Below are 21,132 nucleotides of genomic sequence, written 5' to 3'. Positions count from 1 at the left end.
ATTAGGACCAAACATGAAAAAAGTTGTAGATTTACAAGGTTAAAAATTAGCAAATCTATGAGAAAGAAATTAGCATATTTATGAGATTCAAAGTCAGAAACAATTTCATTTTTTTACACTCCCTGTTGAACTACATTGCTTCAGGATTAACAGACGCTGATGCATGCCGTGCAGGCTTTTATGTCTGCAGCAAACTCTGAAAATACTGTGTTTTGAAGTTTAGATATAATGAAGAACATTACAAGGTTCGAAGACATCATGTATAATACAGCAGTGGATGAGAGACTTCATTGTGGCACTTCTAACGTTACAGTACATGTACAATGAAACTTTCACGCCACTATTATTTTTGATGTGCAAACAATGCTGATGTGAGCTGCAGCACAGGCTGCATGTAGACAGAGCAGATTGAAATATCACTTTTTCACAAAATAGAGGTTGTTGTTGAATTGCCTTGGTTATTTAAAAAAACAGGCTTGTATCACAGCTGATATTCTATCAAATTCTTAACAAAACAAAAAAACAGTATTTCAGAATAAACCTATTTTTTCCAATATCGTGCATTGCATACATGTTTGTGTGAGAATAAAGTATACGACAATTTGAATTTGCCAGTTTCACATTGGTAAAGATCCTGCACAGTCATAGTTTAACATAAACACTAACTATTGTGTCTTGTTGCCATGGGAGTATCACAAGAATATATTTCTTTTTGGTCCCAATCTTGCCCCTCACTTAAAGATGGCTCTTAAAGAGCCTCTTTGTCACACAGTAAACAGCACAAGTCAATCCTTAACCCATCTGCTCTTACTTTACAATCAGGAGGCCATTTTGAGATACTTACGTCATGGTTTAATCTTTGGATCTCAAGGGGACATAATTATGCAGATGGTGATTGTCTGGGCTTGTTTTATCAGCCAAGATGAAAACACTTTGTGGTACAGATGACAAAGAAAAACATGTGAAAATGACTGAATAGAAATAGATGGTTGGGACAAAAGCTCTGCTGGGAGGCATGCGCAGCTCTGAATCACAAGTTATGTTCTAAGAGCTCTAACCTTCTCCAGTGGCAATAAAAAGTCAGAAAAAACAAACAGAAGATCCTTGGTTAAACAGTGCAACAGAGATATACCGAAAGGCTGAGGTAGTATACATGTTATATGGATTTCAGTACAAGCTTTAATCAATCCCTTCCACTACATATTTGATGGAAGCTTTGCGTCATGATGCAGGACCATGTAGCTAAAAGTCCACCAGGGAAGATAATCCACTCTCTTATCTGTACATGCTGGCATCCCTCCACTATTATGTGTTCAAGGGGAAATAAAAAGGGTAAGAACTATTGGTATTCAATCACATGCTAAAGCAATGGTCGTACCTGGTGATTGCTTAGAGGTAAAGTGACTGTCAGGACTTCTGCCTATAGGAGCTCCAAGAGCAGAGGAAATGAAATCACACTACAGCCACTTCTGCCTTTTCATCACAATAAAAAGGGGAGCTAGTATTATAGTCTCGCAAGGAAAAGGGAGAGGTGAACTGTCGCTGTGTAATAGACCTGATGTGGTAAAGTGTTGAAAAGGTCAGTGCATCTTCTAGAGTTAAGCCAGGGAGAACAGCTCCAGTGACAATAGAGTAATAGCATTTTTAAGCTTGATCAGACATGTGAACAGCAGAACAATTCTCTTTGGGGTTGTGATTTCTTTCATCCCTTCTCTCTGTGCTCTCTCTTGCTCTTGTTCTTGCCTCCATATTCATGAAAAGGTCTTTAACTATGCGATCTCTTTTCTTTTTCCTTTTTTTTTTTACAATATTTCACAAGTCAGAGTTGGAACTGGTGACTTTGTATGACTTTGTTTCTATGGTGGATCTAAATTAAACCAAGGCTGAACAACAAGCATTAGGGAAAGGCATTATGTTTATTGTAACTCAAAGCTATAAAGATGATTCAAAAAAATGCATGGCTTAGTGGAATGCAGAGACAAGAGCTGGCAAAGAAAATGGGCTAGAAGCTGTGCTTATTGTATAAATTTGGCATGGACTCTTGGCATAACAAGATTAACCCTATTTTCACATGAACTATATTTTCTGCATTTACAGTGAAATTGTGCAATTCCTATCATCCGGGATGACCTCTAATCTGATTCTACCCTTCGGTCTAAATTATCCCTTGGCAAAAGGCCTACACAGGAGAAAGGGGAAGATAAACGGTCAACGCTATCACCAGCACACACTGCTGCTGGCATTCTACTATTTGCAATTACTGTACTATGTCCTTCTCAGGCTCTGATAGTCAAAAAGCCCTTTAATGAGAAGACTGAGTCAATATTTACCTTCCCCGCTTGACTTGTGAGCAGTGACGCCAGAGGATATGTGTCAATGTGTTTGTGTGTTTATGGAAATATGTGATTAAGTCCTTTTTCTGAGGAGGGATGGCTGTGAATAAATGCAGCGCTATGTTGTGATGACTGCTGCAAAAGTATGGACGGATACAATAATCATATCAGAATGTGGAAATAAAGTTGATTTCCTTGTATCACATTATAGTGTCATCATATTGATGCTGATGAAACTGAAAAGTGTCATTAAGTTTCATGTGCGGTCTAACATTAGTTATGGCAGTGGAGGAACTGGATGTACAGAGGAGAAAAGGTAAAATGTCTTCACACGCAGTAAGAGACAATCCTATCATACATTTCTTTGTTGTTCCTTTTTTGTGGATATTTTTATTCCAGCTGTCAACCTGCCTGTGAGACACAGAGAGACCATGCTGAAAGCCTTACCACTGAGGCCTTGCACAAAATGAGAGCCACACATACGTCCCCTGATTGCAATTCTATGCATTACCTCAGACACAATCTACAGGCTGGCGTCACCATGTGCCCCACAGCGTGCCCCTCAAGCTGTTCCATTTTCCCTGACAAATATCACCCTGGGGAATCCATCAAAGACATAAGCCTATTCTTAAAGCATTGGACAATTTTGTCACTACTGCTGCCACATTGTTATGTCATGCAGTGTTTATTTCTGTCCACAATTAACCAAAGGAATCCTTATACCTCTATAGGGCTTTATTTTTTCCAGCAACCAAAATATTCAAAGAATAAAGACTTACCATAATACTTAGTGCTGTTTTCTTTTTAATTTATAAAGGACACATGTAGATAAATTACTATTATACTCATTTCCATATATTTCGAATAAACACATTAACACTTATTTTGAAAATCAGACATTGTCACACGTGTCTTTCTGCAAACCAAGTTTGTCACTGCTCACCCTGTCAGTTCTCTCCGTCAGCTCCATCTGGGTCGTTTGAAAGCATTTTATGTAAGTGTCAGTATAGATATGGATGAACGACAGTTGTAGCGTCAGCTGATTTGACCACAGAGATTCCAGTGACGGCTGGCTTGTCCGCAGTCAAGAAAGACAGGCACTCATGTCTGCTGTATGATTGTTACAATAGTCTCATATTGCCCTGTCTCCGTAGCACTGTGACAGCACCCTGTGTCCATGACAGAGTTTTCAGCCTTAGTGTCTAGTTCTACTTTTCATGTCAATGTGTGAAACCCAAAGAGTTTCCATACTTACGCAAAGACTACAACAATAAAAGCGCTAACTGCCTCCTACCTTCACATTGATTCAGGAATTAAATAATCAGTTTTTAAAATCGTTCTCAGAGAATAACGTTAATTTAAGCTGCAGTCGGCAAGTCTGGCAGATCGAGTTGACTGAGTCAAATTTCAAATGTTTACAACTCTCACGCCCCTCCCCCACTACCACCGAGCTTCTCTGGGCTCTCCAATCAAGGTCAGTGCACGTGCACCAGATTCCTTTGAATGCAATGTCTTTTCTCATCAATAAATGGCTAACGTCATTCAATGTATGCCTAGCTTGAGGCGTTTGCCTGTGATATTGTAACATGTGCGAGCGGGGAGGTGGGATCTGTGGCGTGTGCACGAACTGTACCTGAGAGTCAGCTCTCACACAGCCCTGCGCTGAGTGGACAGGATTCTACGGGCACTGTGGGTTTCTGCAAAAAAAATTCAAAAAAAATTCTCTACGTGCAAGTAGAGGCACGTTTTTTTTTTTTTTTTTTTATAAAACCGAATGATTCATATTGTTCTATTGGAGTATACCGGTGCTCTTCGATAAGCCTAGTTTTTTCATTTAAAAAAATTAAAAGGCAAATTTTAAGTACTGTAGAAATAAACAAATAAAGCAGAAGTTTTATTTTCGATGTTGTCAAGTGTCACTCTGCAGCGAGGCGGGAGAGCTCTGATGAGCCACAAGCACAAACAGCTTGCAACTTGAGTGACGGCATTACAGCAGCGGGCACATCAGCAATCAGACCTTATTTCCTAGTAATTTGGAGTCACTGGAGCTGTATTAACTCCATAGGTGGTCCCGTCTGTTTGAAAGGCTAAATAAATAAATAAAAAATGTCATAGAAACAGTTTGGTTCACAGGAGATGCATAAAATAATAATAAATGTCACCCTATTTGTGCAAATATATGCAGTGATGGTACCTTAGCTCACTTCTCACCAATTTGAGATCTGCATGTTGTGATTAAAGCATTTTCTTTACATACTTGAGTATATTTTGCACCTATATCGACAGTGGCTCATGACACGCACTCAGTCAGGGCTATGGGGCAGAAAAGGAGGTATTAGAATCTCTTCTACTCCATGTATTAATAGTGTCGTACTACAGTAGCAGGGGTTTTTGACTGGCAAATGGAGGGAGATTATAGTTCTTTTCTGAAGATCAGCAGGAAAATGTTGATTGAAGTGGAATCCTAAGAAGAGAGACGGGACTGAAGAATGGTGAGGCCTTCCCACTGTCTGTGAAGACGGCTTCTGAGTATCACTGTTGTCCAAATACTATTCCATGCTTTCACACCTTTTTCCCCCTGCTGTTTGTTTCCCAAAATATTTCTCCCCTGCCTCCACATGTATCTTTTTTATGACTCAATGCACAAACAAGTTCTCCTGGAGAGGGCTTCAGGGGGTCTCCTGCTTGGAGTTGCAAGGATATCTTATCAGTCACAATGTACTCAGTCATCATTTTCACCCGCAGTTTGGGGTTACAGAGCAAAACTGGTTGACTGAGAAAATGTTTGCTGTTATTATCTTCTAACTCTTCCTTTGTTTTCTTTCGAAATCCTAGCAAACCAAGCTGACGTTTGTTTTCTTGAGGTTGAGAGTGCAGTAGCCCTCAAAGTCCTCAAGTTGCTGGACTGCAATAGCAGAAACAATGAAAAGAAAAAAGCAGTCTTCTGAAGGTCTACAAGTTAAAATATGTTGTTTAAGAGCAATAAAAAAGCAAAAACTCTGTGCGGTCTCTGCTCATCCAGAGTTTGGCGTTTCGGAGGATTCGCGATTCTGAATGGCAGAATACGGCTACACTGAACATATGCTAAAGCAGAGAAGTATAATAGTGCTGGTGATATGTGGAGACAGCTTCCAGGTGATTTAAATTAGTATCCAAGGATCAAATTATGTTGTTAACTCATTGGCAATCGTGTTTGCTAGCACTTGGCTTGTTATCTTATGAAACATACTATATGGATTGAGTCATTTGGTTTCACTGTTGTCACAAAAATGGTAACCAACTTGCTTTGTATCAACCCTTTTCAATAAAGCTTAAGGTGAGTTTAAACCAAAGAGATGAGGTAATTAACAACCAGCCAACCATATAAAGCTTCAATATTTTAGTAATTTAGTGGATGGAGCTTTGAGTGTAAGCAAGCACAACACTAGTAAACAAAATGCTAGAGAATATGCTGGAAAAGGTATCAATAATCAAACAACATCCGGAGCTGATTCCTCTTCACTCCCCCCAGCAAGACAACCAAAATATAAACACAAAAACATGAAAAGGATTAAACAATAAATTATGGCTTTTTCTAATCTTTTGTCCCTCCCCAATCTATTTTCCTCCTCTTTACTTTTGCTTCTTTTCTTTTTTTTTTAACAAATCTTTTCAGAATCAGAAATACTTTAATAACCCCCAGGGGGAAATTATTTTTTCTTATGTATTATTAATATTGTTTGTATTATTGGTATTGTTGCAAATACTTTTGTAAATTTGTTCTCTTGTTTTGTAAATTCTTGTTTTGTCACTGATAACTGAATAATAATAAAACAAATAATCAAACAACAAAAGCAATAAAATACAAATATTTTATGTAGGCCATAACGTAATACGAAATAAATGTAGTTTTAAATATATATTGTAAATGGGACTGAAATGGACTGCTGACATTTGTGTTCTTTAATGATTATAAAGTGTTTTAATAAAAACTGTGAGAAATATAGAACATAAAAAGGAATAGTTAAGGCAGTGTGCATGGTTCTGCACTGCTAGCAAAACATTTAAACCTCCAAAAGAAGGGCCCTGCAGAAAAGGTTTGGAAACCACTGAGTTAAGGTGACACAGGAGAATTTTTAGGTGCAATCATATATCAAAGCTGTTATTTTAAAAAAGGTTTTCCTTGCACCTTTGTCGTGATTGTGTCCCAAAACTTGATTGACTTAATTTACTAACCCTAATCAAGGATTCCTTTGTTATTTATTTCTTCATTAGCTGAGTATGAGCTGCAAAAAAGACATGTCTAGATACTGTAAGCTAGCACTGTTAGCTGACTAGCATTCATTGCTCAAACTTTTACTATGATAAATCTTAAATTACTGTAATAATTGCATTACTTCAGATTCAATATTAAGCTGAAGTGAATAACATTTCTTATTCAATTATACCATAGAGGAAACACTATGAACAGACTACCACTTAATCAAAGTGGGACAATAGATACAGATGTTAAGCCCATGAATCGGTTGTAATCACAATTTCTAATAAAAATTATTTTTTTAATAAAAAATGAATTTAATTAACTACAGAGCTGCAGGAGAAATTTTTTTCTCTACAGACGTGAGGTGTCAGATTATAAACGGCAGGATGCGGCAGCAGATATTGATATGGAACACATCTGATTGTGCGACTGATAATACCCCCTTTTCTGACTGCAGTCTCTGGTGAGCCACCTGTCTGTTGATTAACAGTGAACATGAATAGTGAGAAGACCTCGTAGGGAATAAAATCAAGTCTAATTGCATAAAGCTTTGCACTGTACACTCAAAAATCTATGCATATGAAATTTAAAGCCATTGACGTGTGTACATTAGGATATTGATACTGCATAACCAACACAGTTAAAAGAGGCCATCAGAGAATGCCTTATTGATTTGCTTTGCTGTTGCATTAGCAAATCTGTGTAATGTACCCCAGCGGTGTGTTGTAATCCATGCATTGTAATGAGAGGAGTGTCAGGTTTCTCATCTTTTTTTAAAAAAAACACCCTTTACAGTCACATAAAAGTGTGCAAATTATCAATAATTGATTGTCAATGTTGTATATCATGGTAGTACATGGTTTTATTACATGGTTGTATAACATGGGACCGCTGCAGTGACACATGGTCTGTGGAACCTAACCAACCTAAGCACTTATTTATTACAATAAGGAAAAAATACTATTACAAGGCTTTTAAAAGGCTATACTTTACAAACACTGTCTGTCTTTCATCAATCACAGTGAGGATAGATAGCATGTGGCATGTGGCAGGGATGCAAGAGCCAGACCTTTCGCTCACTTTTCCAGGGGGTAGAGAGCAAGCTTTAATCGTATATGACGGCTGATCACGCTGGCAGGGGTTTTTCAATTCAGTAACGACTCACCTGAGAAAAGGGAGGAAGGTGGTGGGCTGGAAACATCAGATTAAAACCTTCCATGGAAGCCATTCACTTTATGTACCCAGGCAGGGGTTAAAGTGGGATTTGGCAGCTGTGGGAAGTCTAAAATATGGTCTAGGGGAAAAATTCTCGGGGGAACAGTTAAGATAACAGATACTAATAATGTGAACTTACTACAGACACTTTACTTGTTCATGGACACATGGTGGTGCATCGCTGCAAAATAAAACACTGATTGCTACCGTGCTGACGCAATATGCCACTCCCCCAACACATTCAAGCCTATCAGTGCTTCACTGCTGTTTTTTTCAAAGGCTTATTGTTTGTGTGTCAATTTTGGGGTGTAAAAGGGATGTGTTTTTAAGTAGTAATTATTATTATAATTTTGTGATGTAATGATTGGCTTTGCTGCATTCACAATCTGCATTAATCCTGTAAATGTTCTCATTTGTCCAGGTCATCGTTATCCCCAAAGAAATTTAAGTCAAAACAAACTGGACTTGGATGAGAGGTGAAACGTCTTCCAAGACAAACAACCAGTTATTTAACCTCTAGTAAAGGGCGTGCACAAGGCTGATGATGTCACTGGAACCCTTTGAGATCCAAGTGTCAATGACCGCCATTTGAGTGAAAATCGTTAGTGGGAAGTTGGTTTCGACTTTGTGAGTGCTCTACTAGGTTATAACGACAGTGGTTGGAGTCACAGGAGGTCATTTGTGAACAGTTGTTCTTTGAGGTTAGATTGTTGAATCTGAAAGACAAGTTGCAGCACAATATTTCCATTTTAGCTATTTTCAGTGTGAGAGTCTTTACTGTGTTTTACCGTCAGTTGTGGTCGCTTTTTGATACTCTCCTCATCCTGGGGCTGGGTGAACAACAGGGAGCTGCTAACTTGTTGCTCTCATTACCAATATTAGCTACTCTGTTTCAACCATGTTAGGCTTAAAAATGTGCAGGGAGGCTGAAATTCACTGTGGCGTTCTGAGCAGAGGAAGTCCTCTAGTTGCTAATTTATTATTCCCACTGAAACACATCTCTGTCATCCATCTCACCCAGGGAGGGAGAAATGTCTGACAAAGATGGGTTATGACCAAGCATTCTGATGTGTGTAGAGGTCTGTGTGGTTATACTGTAAAAGCTGTAAAAGCCTGGTTTTGAAGTTTGCCTCTTAATGATAAGACTGGAATAAAAATAGACATTCAGGCTATATACTAATAGACTACTACAGTAATACATGCATTCAAAATGTGTAAAGGAACTATTTTATAACATCTGATATTTAAATATTTTTTTAATGGCGGTCACTGTGATGGTTCGAATGGCTTCAGTAATTTGTGCATTAAGGAAAAAAATCAATACAACTGCAGCTCTATGTAAAACTGCAAATCAGATTAATTCATTTATTAGAATAGTTCCGGTTCATTCCTACCCACTCTAACCCGTGAACTGAGCCTACCTACATCCCACACTACCTCCCCATTGCATCATGCAAGTCTAAACCAAAATGTTTTGAATGTGCTTACCACTCATCGGCTCCTTTGAGTCAGGCAATTTAACCTCACACTTGAATCCATTAATGCTTGCTTTTTGCTACTGCAAGGAGAAGCAATCTGCATAAAAGTACTGCAAGAAAAAGGGTTGAATTAGGGGATTAGGGATTTAAGGAAGTCTCTCATCCGGAGCAGTTGCAACGAAGACCAGGTTATGAGAAAGACAGAATAAGAATCTGTTATTTAGAGTGTATAATATTTTTGTGATCTTTCTCTCTTTTCAAAAAACCTTAAGCACAGAAGTGAGAAAAACCATGTGAGTAAGACATAAGAGAGAATGAGATAAGCATGTAGCGCAACATCCTTTGATCAAAGTATGAGGAATTGAAGAATATTAGGCACCCATGACTAGTGGATTCTGCTTTGCTGTCTGTTCGAGGAAGCTGGGAATCTATCAAAAGGAGAATAGAGGCCGAGAAGCTTGTGTCCTTTGAACTAGGGGTTGTTGAGTCAACAAAAAGCCGTGACTAAACAGTCAAGAGCAAATAAAAAACGAGTGGGCGATGGGTAAAGGGTAAGAAAAAAAGTAGATCTGTTAGAAGTAGAGGAGATGATGACGATGATGAAGAGAGTAACATGGTAGATATTTATTTAATATGTTAAAAAGGAGAGTCAAAGGGTAAAGTAAGATTTTTCCCTCATATTTTAGTAATCACTGACTGAATTTATCTATCTACTAGCTGATTATATTTAGTTCAGTTCTTCCATTAAGGGGTTGGATCAGCTATACTGTAATTTAGTAGTGGTAGTTTTTAGTACATGCAAAAATGCCATACAACCCTATGTACTATTGCTAAGTAGGTTTTGGTAGGGATAATGGTTTCCTGATTACTTTTAAAAAGGGTGAACCTTAACCAGAGAATATTTGTGGCTTATAAGGCTTACAATATTCTTATGTTATAGATTCTTATTTAGTGTATCCATTCAGATGTGTAATTTAATTCCCTCTTTGTTTTATCAGTAATTCCCTCTACTTGAGCATTTTTTTGTTTTCTCAGTATTTAATTATCATTATGTATATAGTCCAATTGGTATGTTACTTATTTATTCTCATCCATTTGCTATGCACAGACTAATCCCTTTTGGATAACTGCACTATAATAAAGTCTGTTATTACTTTTATTACCGCTGTGACATGAGGGAGAAAATTGAACTTCTAACAATACACTCATTTCCATAGTCTCCCCATCTGTGCCGGTTCCCAACCAACACAAACTGAAACTGAGAGAATTACTTATTGGGTAACTAGAGGAAGAGACGGAAAGAGCCATAATGATAGAAAGATAACGACAGCTACTTTACTAACATCAAGTCCCAACAGCATGCAGCAGAAGCAGCAGAGCTGTAGCACAGCAGCTTTGATAAACACCAACAAAATCGCAGCAATCAGATCCAATGGAGACTTGAAACATGGAGGCCTTCATTAGACTTTATCAGTGTAGTTGGCAGGTAAAGGCAAAAAGACATGGCTTGCTAACTGTCAGTGTCTGTGGTCACAGCCAGACGTATTACTGATAAGGTTATCTATGGAACCTCTTCAGGCGGCCTAACAGCTGATACAGCCTTTCCATTAGCCCCATACTTATTTATGTAAACAGGACAAGTTAATTAGGAGTTAAATTACCAGACAGTGAGCCGACCCCCTCCCCAGTCGCACATTCAGCCCAATCTCACTCCACCTCCTCCTTCTGTGCTTGCCAGTAGGGAGATAGCACAATTATCACCATGATGTACGACTCTCCTTGGTGTCCTTTGCTCTTTGCCCCAGCCCCGTTCTATCACAGTCCTACTCTAACTATTGCAACTTACGTCCAATGTCCCAGCTCATTCAACTTATTCACAGGGACATTTAAACTACTGTATAGCAAATCCTAACATCAATGAGGCATTAACAGTATCATATAGAACGTCCCTGCATCGTGCGTTTCCCACCATAATGTTATATTTGCTGTAAAATCTTTTGGAATGCTTTATTAGCCCAAAGGAATGTAACGACAGAAACAGAAAGAAGCACTGTATTTTCAGTAAAAATGCCACTAAAGCTCTGTGGAATGCAAGCAATGGCAGAGGCAATGAGGGAAAAGCTAATAGGAAAATAACAACCAATATTCCATCACCTTCTGTAAAGCTGTGATAACTTGACTTCTTTCTAACAAGAGTGCAAATAACAGTTTGGCTTATTTACAGGAATTAGGACATATTCACTGTTTAAATTGGCTACATGTGGCCCTTTTGAAACACATGCATATTTTACCTATTGACCTCCTCTTTGCACTGTGAAATTTAATTTCCTAAAATAAAAACTCAAATGTATTCATATGATTTCAGTTATATCAATAGAGAGTTGTAGTACAAAATGTCAAGTTTTGTGTGTGAAGGTTTCCCTTTTCTCACAGCATGAGACAAGCAAGGGTAGAGATATTCATGTACATGTTATTTTCAAAATCACATTTACGCTTAACTTTACTGATTTGGAATGCACTTTAATATAAAAGCAATGTTTGTCAAATAAGATGTAGCGCTGTAGCAAATAAAATGTTTGTGGTGTTAAGAGGGATGTTGCGCTTGTATCATTCATTACACCAGCTGATAAACCCAGGTCACTCTGGTCTGTCAGGGAAAAGACCACCTGTTCATGGCAGACTGCGTTAAAACATCTCCACAAGCAATGACTGGGACCAAGAATCTAATATATGGCTGGGCTGTGTACATGTATTGTCAGCTGTGTCCATGATTTACATTTCTGAATATTAAATGTTAATTTGCAATTTTCTACAGTGGTCCAGTAATATTTGTTCTTAGTGTAGTGTAATGAACTAACATATCACATGACACAATAAACTTTGTTTAAGACAAATAACAGGACTTATACAGAAATAACAGAACTAAAAAAAACAACAACAATGTAATGATTAGGTGTGGCACAAAATATTGATACAGCAATCACTTCTTTTTGTTATACGTTATCCACACACTGGAACTAAATATTTATATTTTTATTAAAAAGATTGATGTCTGTTTGTTTTGCATTAATCTATTAGTTTTTTTTTAGTTTAGGGTTAAGTGCAGGGCTCCTCAGGGACTTTATTCCAATACATATAATAAAAAATGATGATGAAAGGGAATTGGAGAGTAGTGAGCAGTAATGAGCTAAGCATCTGTTTTTGAACATTTCTCTACATGGTGCTGCCAAGTGGAAAAAGGCTGCTGCATCAACCTTTTTTCCTTATAAATGGTGACATAGTCTTTATCCCACTGCCAGAGAACAGGCAGCAAATGTGGACGGATACAATCCAATGTTCTGTGACACTGCCAGGTATCATTTCCTGTCACAAGCTAAAAGAGAGGACTAAATCCACGCCTACACTATATAACTGATTAGGTTAGGAATGATTTATTTTCAAATGTAAACCCTAGAAGACTTATGTTTATCTATCTTAGTATATATACTGTATGTATATTTATTTATATTAAGGACGTAAGGATACACTGAATTCATGATTCGATATGATTCACGGTACAGAGTTCACAATAAAATGTTCCCACTATTTTAACAACCTAATAGAAACACTGACTTTTCAGCCTGGTTAAGTTACTCTTTAACTAAACTAATCTCAATCACAAATATTGCAAATGGCTTCTACAGAGAAAAAATTATATATATTTCACAGCAGTCACTTTCACAAATTAATTTAACCTCTAATTACCTTTAGAACTACTGCATTGCCCTGTACTGCTTTTTGGTGTTCAACAGTGAACAAAGCCAGAGTCAGCATCCATTATAAAAAAATGACCCACAGAAGCACATTGGGCTGCTCAATTAATCAAATCTTGTTTTTCAATTGTGATTTTGGCTCCCAAAAACGATTATTGTGCCACATTCCATATCACACTGATGCTTGTTTTGTCTTGGAATGCATAGTTTACTGAAATGTTAAAACAATATGTGTGGGACTTTTCAGTAGGTTGTGAGCAAAATGTGTTGTAGCCTGGATACAAAGATGGACGCTGGAACGTGGTTTCACTTTTTGTGACTTTATTTATGTACTTGTTTCCTTTTCTGAAGTGCCTGTGCAACTTCCCGTGCTGATAAATCAGCTAGTATTAGCTAATACTTCTGCTAACTGTGTCATCATTGTCGAATCTGCCCCAAACCTTTCATGGATGATTGGACTCCTGGCCTGAACACATCTACGTGACAATATTGACCTATAGTCATTGCGCCCCCTACTGGTAACAGGAAATGACATGTTTTATACTTTGATGTCCTTGTCCTAACTGGTTCATCACATCCTACTCAAAAGTGGTAATGAGAGCCTTATGACGTGAATGATGCTTCATTGTGAACATGGGACGACTTGGTTTAACTGCACGGCTGTGGCGGCACGGCAGATTTCGATGAAATGCCATGACAAAAGACACAACCAAAGCTCCACACCAGATACCTTTTGCTAACTTTCCATGTTTTTATAAGAGACCTGCCCTGAACACATTTGTAGGACAATTTTGAATCGTAGTCGTAGCACCCCCTACTGGCGACAGGCAGTTACATCTGATATATTTTGGTATCCTGCTTCTTGCCGCTTGAACAGGTCAACCTAAAATCCTGTCAGCACAGAAGTAAGACCTCCATGATGCTAGATCATAAAGCTTTTGGCTTTGTATCAAATTCTGTTGTCGTGGCGACCGTCCTTGGCCGTGAAACAGTAAGCGGTTGTAACTTCATCATACATTGTCCATCGGCCCTAAATGTCTCATGATCCATAACAGCCCAGGCCTTAACACATTCACATCTCAATATTTAGTCATAGTAATAACAACATCTATCAGCTGTAACAGAAACATGACAAATATCAACCTGTTTACAGGAAATTTACATTGTGGGTTCTACACTTGATGTAGGGAAACACGATGCATCTTTTGTGTATGTTGGGTAATGGCATGGTGGCTATTTTGTGCCACGCACCATTAACAGGAAGTCACTCGTGCTTCAGCATACATTGTCCAAACTGCACCACATTTCCCAGAGATGATAGGAATCCAGGCCTGAGGACACCTACATGCCAATATCGACTAACAGACACAGCACCACCTACTGGCAACAGGAAATTAGACTTTTATGACAAACCTAATCCGATTTACATGAAATTTTCAATGCTGCAACTGACAGCATTCAGCCACCACCCCGACGTACACAGGTTGCGAGGGCCCATTTATTGCTGCTTGCAGCTTTATTATTATAATATTTATATGATATATATATAGTTTTTACGTTTTGTCAATTGAATTATAGACAAGACATTCCAGTGATAAAATAATGTATTTTTAGAATTTAATAAATGCATGATGTTTCCAAAGTCAATGTGAAATTGTGTTAAATATCAATGCCAATAATTGAAAAATGGTCTGCCGATAACTACTTTAAATGCAAGTCAATGGGGACAGAATCTATGATTGTAGCAAAGAAGGTGCATCGACACATACATTCAGCAAATGTTAATGGACGTACTAAACCAAACCACAGACTTTTTTCTAATCCTAACCAAGTGGTTTTCATGTCTAACCTTACCCGTCACCTTTTTGTAGGCTAAAATCGGTTACGTAAAAGTGTTTTTGGTGCATTGTCGTCATGGACTACTTCCAGTCTAGCGGTCAACAGCCATCGTCTTAAATCTGACTTTTGTTCAACGTTTTACAATTATTTTTTTTTTTTAACTTTTCGTACCACGTCCTACCAACCAGTTCATGAAGTAATTATAATAGTGATAATAATACCTACTATCTTCTCTTACTTTCTGTTGTGGTCAGTTTGTTTTAAACCAGTACAAACATTGCACACATACTCTATAATTAATTACTGTATGTGTATTTCTGTCATCTATTGAATAAATATCGAATTGAAATTTAATCAAATCGGGACCTAAAGAATCAAAATCTAATCGAATCATGACGTTCTTGACAACATCCAGAAATGTCCTTTGTCCACTGAACGGAAATTCAGTCATAATCACATCACATTAAAATCCAATATCGCCCACAATAGCCATATTTAACCACAGGATAAGGTTTCATAACTGTAAGAATTGTAGAAGCCATACTGTCCTGATTTAAGTATTGTTGCCCTGTAAAAAAAAGTATCACAAATTATGTCGTTTATGTGTGCAGTGAAATATCTTCTTCCGAGTCACATAACAAGTGAGTGTGCGGTTGGTTTTCTATGTGAAAGTGTCCATACCCATGCCACTATACCATACACGAAGAGTATGTGCTGAACCCTCTCTTTTTAATATAAAGTAGGCTAAAAAGCTTTATGTGCAGGACAAGACCAAAAGAACAATAATCATGATATCAAAATGTCATATTGTGACATCCCTAATTGTGGTTAAAGCCCAAATCTCATGGACTGAAATATCTCAAGCCCTGCGTCCATAAAACTAAAACTATCTGCATGGGTAGATACCACTAGGGGAGTAAATTATTTTTCTCCATGGTTGAATCTACCCTCTAAAGTTAGTGTTTCACTCTTGTATGTTTCATTGCTGAAATCTTTGCAATATTTTTTTGTAGGTTGTTTGTAGTTTTAGTACTGTAGGAATTCTACTGATTGTAAATATTTGCAAAGAGCATCAGCTAAATACCTAAATGATCAAGTAGCACATCATGAATCATTTAGAACAAGACACATGAATATATTGCAAGTGCCACATCTCATCATTAAAAATGTTCCCATGAAATGATGCGTTCTTCCTCTCTGAAGTGAACCGGCAGCAGGCCTTTAAAAATAAGCTTTCCTTTGACATGGCCCCTTCACCACAGACCTAACACAGCGAGACATGAATGTGTTAGCACAGACATCTAACGTATCCAGCTAAAAGAGAGACAGACCTTTACATTCCCACTTACGTGTTTGATAAAAGGAATAAATCCACAGCTGCACTGGCAGTCAGCCATAATGACCCAATTAACGATCCTCAAATCAAAGAACATCTCTGAAAATAAATTAACACTGAGCAAATTAATATCTTTATGGTGTCTGTCGTTCTTGTTCTTGTCTCCATTTCTCACTGTTGATTGACCATGGCGCTCTCCCCGATTTCCTCTTGCTCCGTTTCTCTGCCCCTTACCGTTTCCGTGCCCCTATCTTCATTCTCCCCCTCTATCGTACTCACTCTCTCTCTCTATTTTTTTCTCTCTCTACATTTCAAAAGGACAAATGTTTCCTGCAGTCACTGTAGCACTGCATTGGTATTCTGCTCTCAATTTAGCCAAGAGCCAACAGTATCTGCTTCCAGCAACCACACAGCAATCTGACAGAGAGAGACGGAGAAAAGGCTGGAAGAATTAAAGAACTAAGAAAAAAGGAGAGACAGACAGACTCCAGCAATGAAATCATTTGCTGTACTATAGGGTCGCATATAGGGGTTGTTTTGTCTAGAACCTCATGATTCAATTTCAATTTCTTTAAGTCACGATTCAATTCCATATAGATTCAATTAATATTGATCTAAATGCTTCGATATCGATTCAGTAATAAATGCAGATGACAGAAATACACATATTTAATTAGAGAGATGCACCGATCCAGTTTTTTTCGATCCAATCTGATACCGATACCTGGGCTGAGCGTATCGGCCGATACCCGATACCAATCCGATCTTACTGTTGAATGAATGAACCTTATACCTTGCCATGTGAGTGAAGGCATCAGGCTTGACATAAACATTTAGCCTTGTTAAAAAAGGTAACAAATTAACACAGATATTAATGTACTTATTATTATTTATTAACAAATAACAAAGTGCACATTAGCACCAAAAATAAAAAATAGCACTCCCATGTAAAGTGCACTGCAAACAGATATTGTCAAATGTAATACAAGACCCTAACTGATGTTTCAAACATCGAATTAAAGTGACTAGATCGCTTTATCTGGACTGCTGTGTATAATATTAATAAAAAATAAATGACTGGATCGGCCTCATTCATCTGATATCCAATCCAGCTAATTTGTCAATATCCGATCCGGGTATCGGACCGGTGCATCTCTAATTAGAGTACCCTCTGATAATTGTTAAATTAAAATATGTACATTATTTGTACTGGTTTAGAACAAACTGACCCCAACAGAAATTAAGAGATATTAGTAGGTATGAAGTAGGTAGGTAGGTTAAAATATGAAAAGTCTGTGGTTTGGTTTAGTACGTCCACGACATGAATGGTGCTGGGACATGAACGGCCACTACCCCTGATTCCCTGGTTGAAATTCCTGTTGCTGCTGCTACTCGCCTCGGTTGCCATGGTGTTTGAATAAATGTTCTTTGGTCGAGTGGGGCCTCCATACAACGCAAATCACACTAGGGTGTTGCCCACAGCACCCACACTTGACTATTTCAGGAACGATATTGAATTGGGAAATATTATATTGCAATGCATTGATGAATCGATTACCCACCCCTAGTCTCTAAACAGCAGTAACTCATTTACAAGAAATGAAATATTCTGCTTTTGTTTGGCTTCATCAGAGAGCAAAAGACTAAGCAACACAGCTTCTTGAGGTGGTAAAGACTTTTCTAGACTTTCTACATCAAAACAACTTAAATGCTTTGATCAAAATTATGGCTGCATGCTGATTTTATTATTATTACTTCACATCTATCAAAAGCAATACTCAAACAAAGACATTGAACAAAATATTTTGTTTGGGTTGATTTCTTTGTCAGCACTGTCAAAGCTTATCTCTGGTTGCCACAAAAATGCAAGACTTCAAACAATTGGCACATTACTGCTGGCAAAGTAGTTATCTACCTTTTGAAGATCCAGTAATTACAAGTCATTTCATCACACAGTACAAGGTAGCAGCTACTGAGTCTATTGATTATTATGCATTGTGCAATGCAATATTAATACAACATACAACTGCAAAAACTGGAGATTATGTAGGATGAAGGGCTTTTTCTCCTTCATTACAAATGATGAAGACAAAGCAAGCAATTTCTGATACCTGCATAGGGAATGAGAAAATTTACGAGCAAGGCGTGGAGATGCAGACAGTTTGAAAGAAAGAGAGGAGGGAGATAAGTGCAGGGGGAGGAGAGGCAGGAGTGGGAAGTGCTGACAGCGGGTTAAGGTGAAAGAGAGATAAGTGGAGTAAGGGAGGGAACTCGGGAGAGACAGAGCAAGGGAGGGAAGAGAAGAGAGATGGAAAGCCCAGATAGCCTTGAGAAGAGAGGGTAGGAATCGGGTGAAGGAAATGCTGCGGGACGAAGAGAAACAGAGAGATGGATGAACGTAAAGCAGAGGGGAAACCATAGATATGGAAATGGGATGTGTCAGTGAAGGAGGGAGCCAGAGGTGTAAAACAGAACAGAGTTTGACATGAGCTGACAGCAGAGGAGCACATCCCAAGAGCAAATGCAGGCAAGACCAGGGTGTACGTGTGATACAATAGGCTTTTAAAGAAAGAAGGGAGCTAGAAAGACTGAAGATAGATAAACAGCAGGAAAGAAAACCAGTTGAAAAGCAGACCTACAATGTGTGATTTTGTATTTGGAATATTCTGTTTAGATATTCAGCAGCTTTGATGTTAAGTATTGTTTCAGAAAAAAATCTATAGCCACATTCAATGTAGCACCTGTGCCATGTCTTAATCTCTTGTATGAGTCAGATAATCCCTAAAAAAGTTTTTTTTTTCAACAACTCAATATTTCAAGCTGTGAAACTTCTTAAAAACAATTTTGACAATAGAAGACTGAAAATGGTAATATGAATGCCTTTTCTGGAGGCAATTTATCTTCCTCCCTCTTAGCCCTCATTGGGTGTACACACAAATACAAGTATTAAACCCTAGATCCTACTGCCTCACACCAAAAGAGGTGACTTCTCACTTCACTGCAAGAGATTTAGAAAAGGTCAAGAAGAGACTATTTAAGCATAATTGATACATATCAGAATGGTACAACTTACATTGCTATGCAGAACCTCTCAAACCACTGACTCCTTAGAAAACTGTATTGCTACAAAGTGACCACAAAGCCCCAAAGGTAAGGACAAACCTTAGGCCTCATGACTTACTACAGTCTTTGAGTAACATAGCAGGAACAGAATATATATTTACTTACAATATATTTAGATTAGCTTTACCATACCAGGAGTACTACACAGGAAAAATGCAATCAAACCAGGGTAGAGCAGGTATAGTATGATGGTTTCTTACCTTCCTTGCAGTACTTCCCCTTGAAGCGTGTGTGGGTACAATCACAGTGAACTTCTCCATACTGAATAGAGCAAAACCCTCCATTGAAGCATGGGTTCTGTTTGGTGCAGAGGTACTCCAGGTCGCTCTGAATGCCCTGGCTATTTAACAAAGTAGGAGGCATCTCCCCCACCTTCAGATTGGAGATCAATCCCTGGAAGGGTGGCTCATACTTCACTGTGCTGGACGTCAGCGCAGACAGGCGCACATCAGGTGGGATGCCACCCACAAACAGGTCACTGACCACTGCCATCTCCTTCCTCTTGGACTTGACCTCAGCTACTTTTGTCTCACCATCAACCATCAGGAGGGTCTCACGGAAGTTTCGGGTGAGCAAGACCATGTGCCAGCGATCATCATTAACCCGTGTCTCCATGTGTAACGTGGCTGGCTCGGCACAGTGGATGGCAAAGCGCAGCTGGAGGCGCCCCCCAGCGATCAGAAGCTCTAAGAAGTCACAGTTGCCGCCATCATCCAAATAGAGTACCAAGGCTTTGCTGATGTTGGTCTTGAGACTGAAGCTAAGCTCGCCCACTGATCCAGCCTCCCAGCGTCCGTAGCGTGCCCACTGGCCTGGTGCCCCACCAAATTCTAGCATTGTCACTGTAGTGAGCAGACTGAAGAGAGCCATAGGCCACAGGGGCCAAAACAGGAATCTTAACCCCCTTGTCATGCTCAGAGTTCCCAAGTTTCCCCTTCTCTACTTGATGCCTTATAGGTCTTATGCACCCAAGAGGTTAGGCCTAGCTTCGCTGTGGCTAACAGATTCCAAATGTAAATAATATATATGTATGTATATATATATATATATATATATATACATATATATATATATATATATGTATATATATATATGTATATATAAAACTGATCTGGAATTTTAAGATCACTCTCCTCACGGACGCCCTATTCCAATTTTCTTGACGAATCAGCAGTTTTTTCCTCTTCTCTATGATGCTCTAATTTGTGTCCTTATCCTGACTCTCTCCTTCGTCTCTCCATCAGTTGGTGCCTTTGGGACTTGTAGGAAAGGAATGAGGAATAGCGGGAGAGTAAAAGAGGGGGGAATATGTTAATTTCAGCACAGCCGTTTCTTCAAAAGCCTCTTGGTCTATCCTGGACCAAAAATAGAATCTTCGTCTCTACAATCCAGATCTCAGTGCAATTTCCAGGAAATGTCCGCTGCCGCCAAAAGCTAGGGGGAAGAGTTATCCCAATTGTGGTCTTATTTTAAGGGGAGTGCAAGCAAAAGCAAATGAGCAAAAGAGCGAGGGGGGGTGGGAGTAGACTGGTATCAGAGTCTGCTTGTGTCTCCTTGAGCATACAATGCGTTCATGGTTTCAGCGTACACCCATTCTTCTCTGGAAACTTAAGGACTACAAAGCTTCACGCAGGAATGGGTCTCATCATTATGGTGGCAGGGGATCTGGAAGAAACACACACAAAATAAAAAAATGTAAATCACATTCAAACATGTTCCATTGCATTTCCTCTATATAACTATACACGATTAAGAAGGTCATATAATAAAGTGACCCATTACAAGTGAAGTTAATCAGAATTGTTTTCCTTTTTGC

At 38.6% G+C, this 21,132-nt stretch overlaps 1 protein-coding gene across 1 annotated transcript in view; it reads right to left on the bottom strand.

Annotated features, from left to right (window-relative positions):
* Window positions 1-20,186, bottom strand: part of nrxn2b (neurexin 2b) — a gene marked incomplete at both ends in the record, with an annotated part of 653,173 nt that extends 632,987 nt beyond the window's left edge. The window contains one exon of the mRNA XM_083937460.1: window positions 19,517-20,186. Coding sequence (XP_083793586.1) covers window positions 19,517-20,186 — 670 coding nt within the window. The remainder of the gene's footprint in view (window positions 1-19,516) is intronic.
* Between the last annotated feature and the right edge of the window lie 946 nt (window positions 20,187-21,132).

The sequence above is a fragment of the Echiichthys vipera genome (genome assembly GCF_963691815.1).
Source record: "Echiichthys vipera genome assembly, chromosome: 22".
In the NCBI taxonomy this organism is placed as follows: Eukaryota; Metazoa; Chordata; class Actinopteri; order Perciformes; family Trachinidae; genus Echiichthys; species Echiichthys vipera.
Note: the sequence above shows the minus strand (reverse complement) of the source record. Positions and strands in the feature narration are given on the sequence as shown.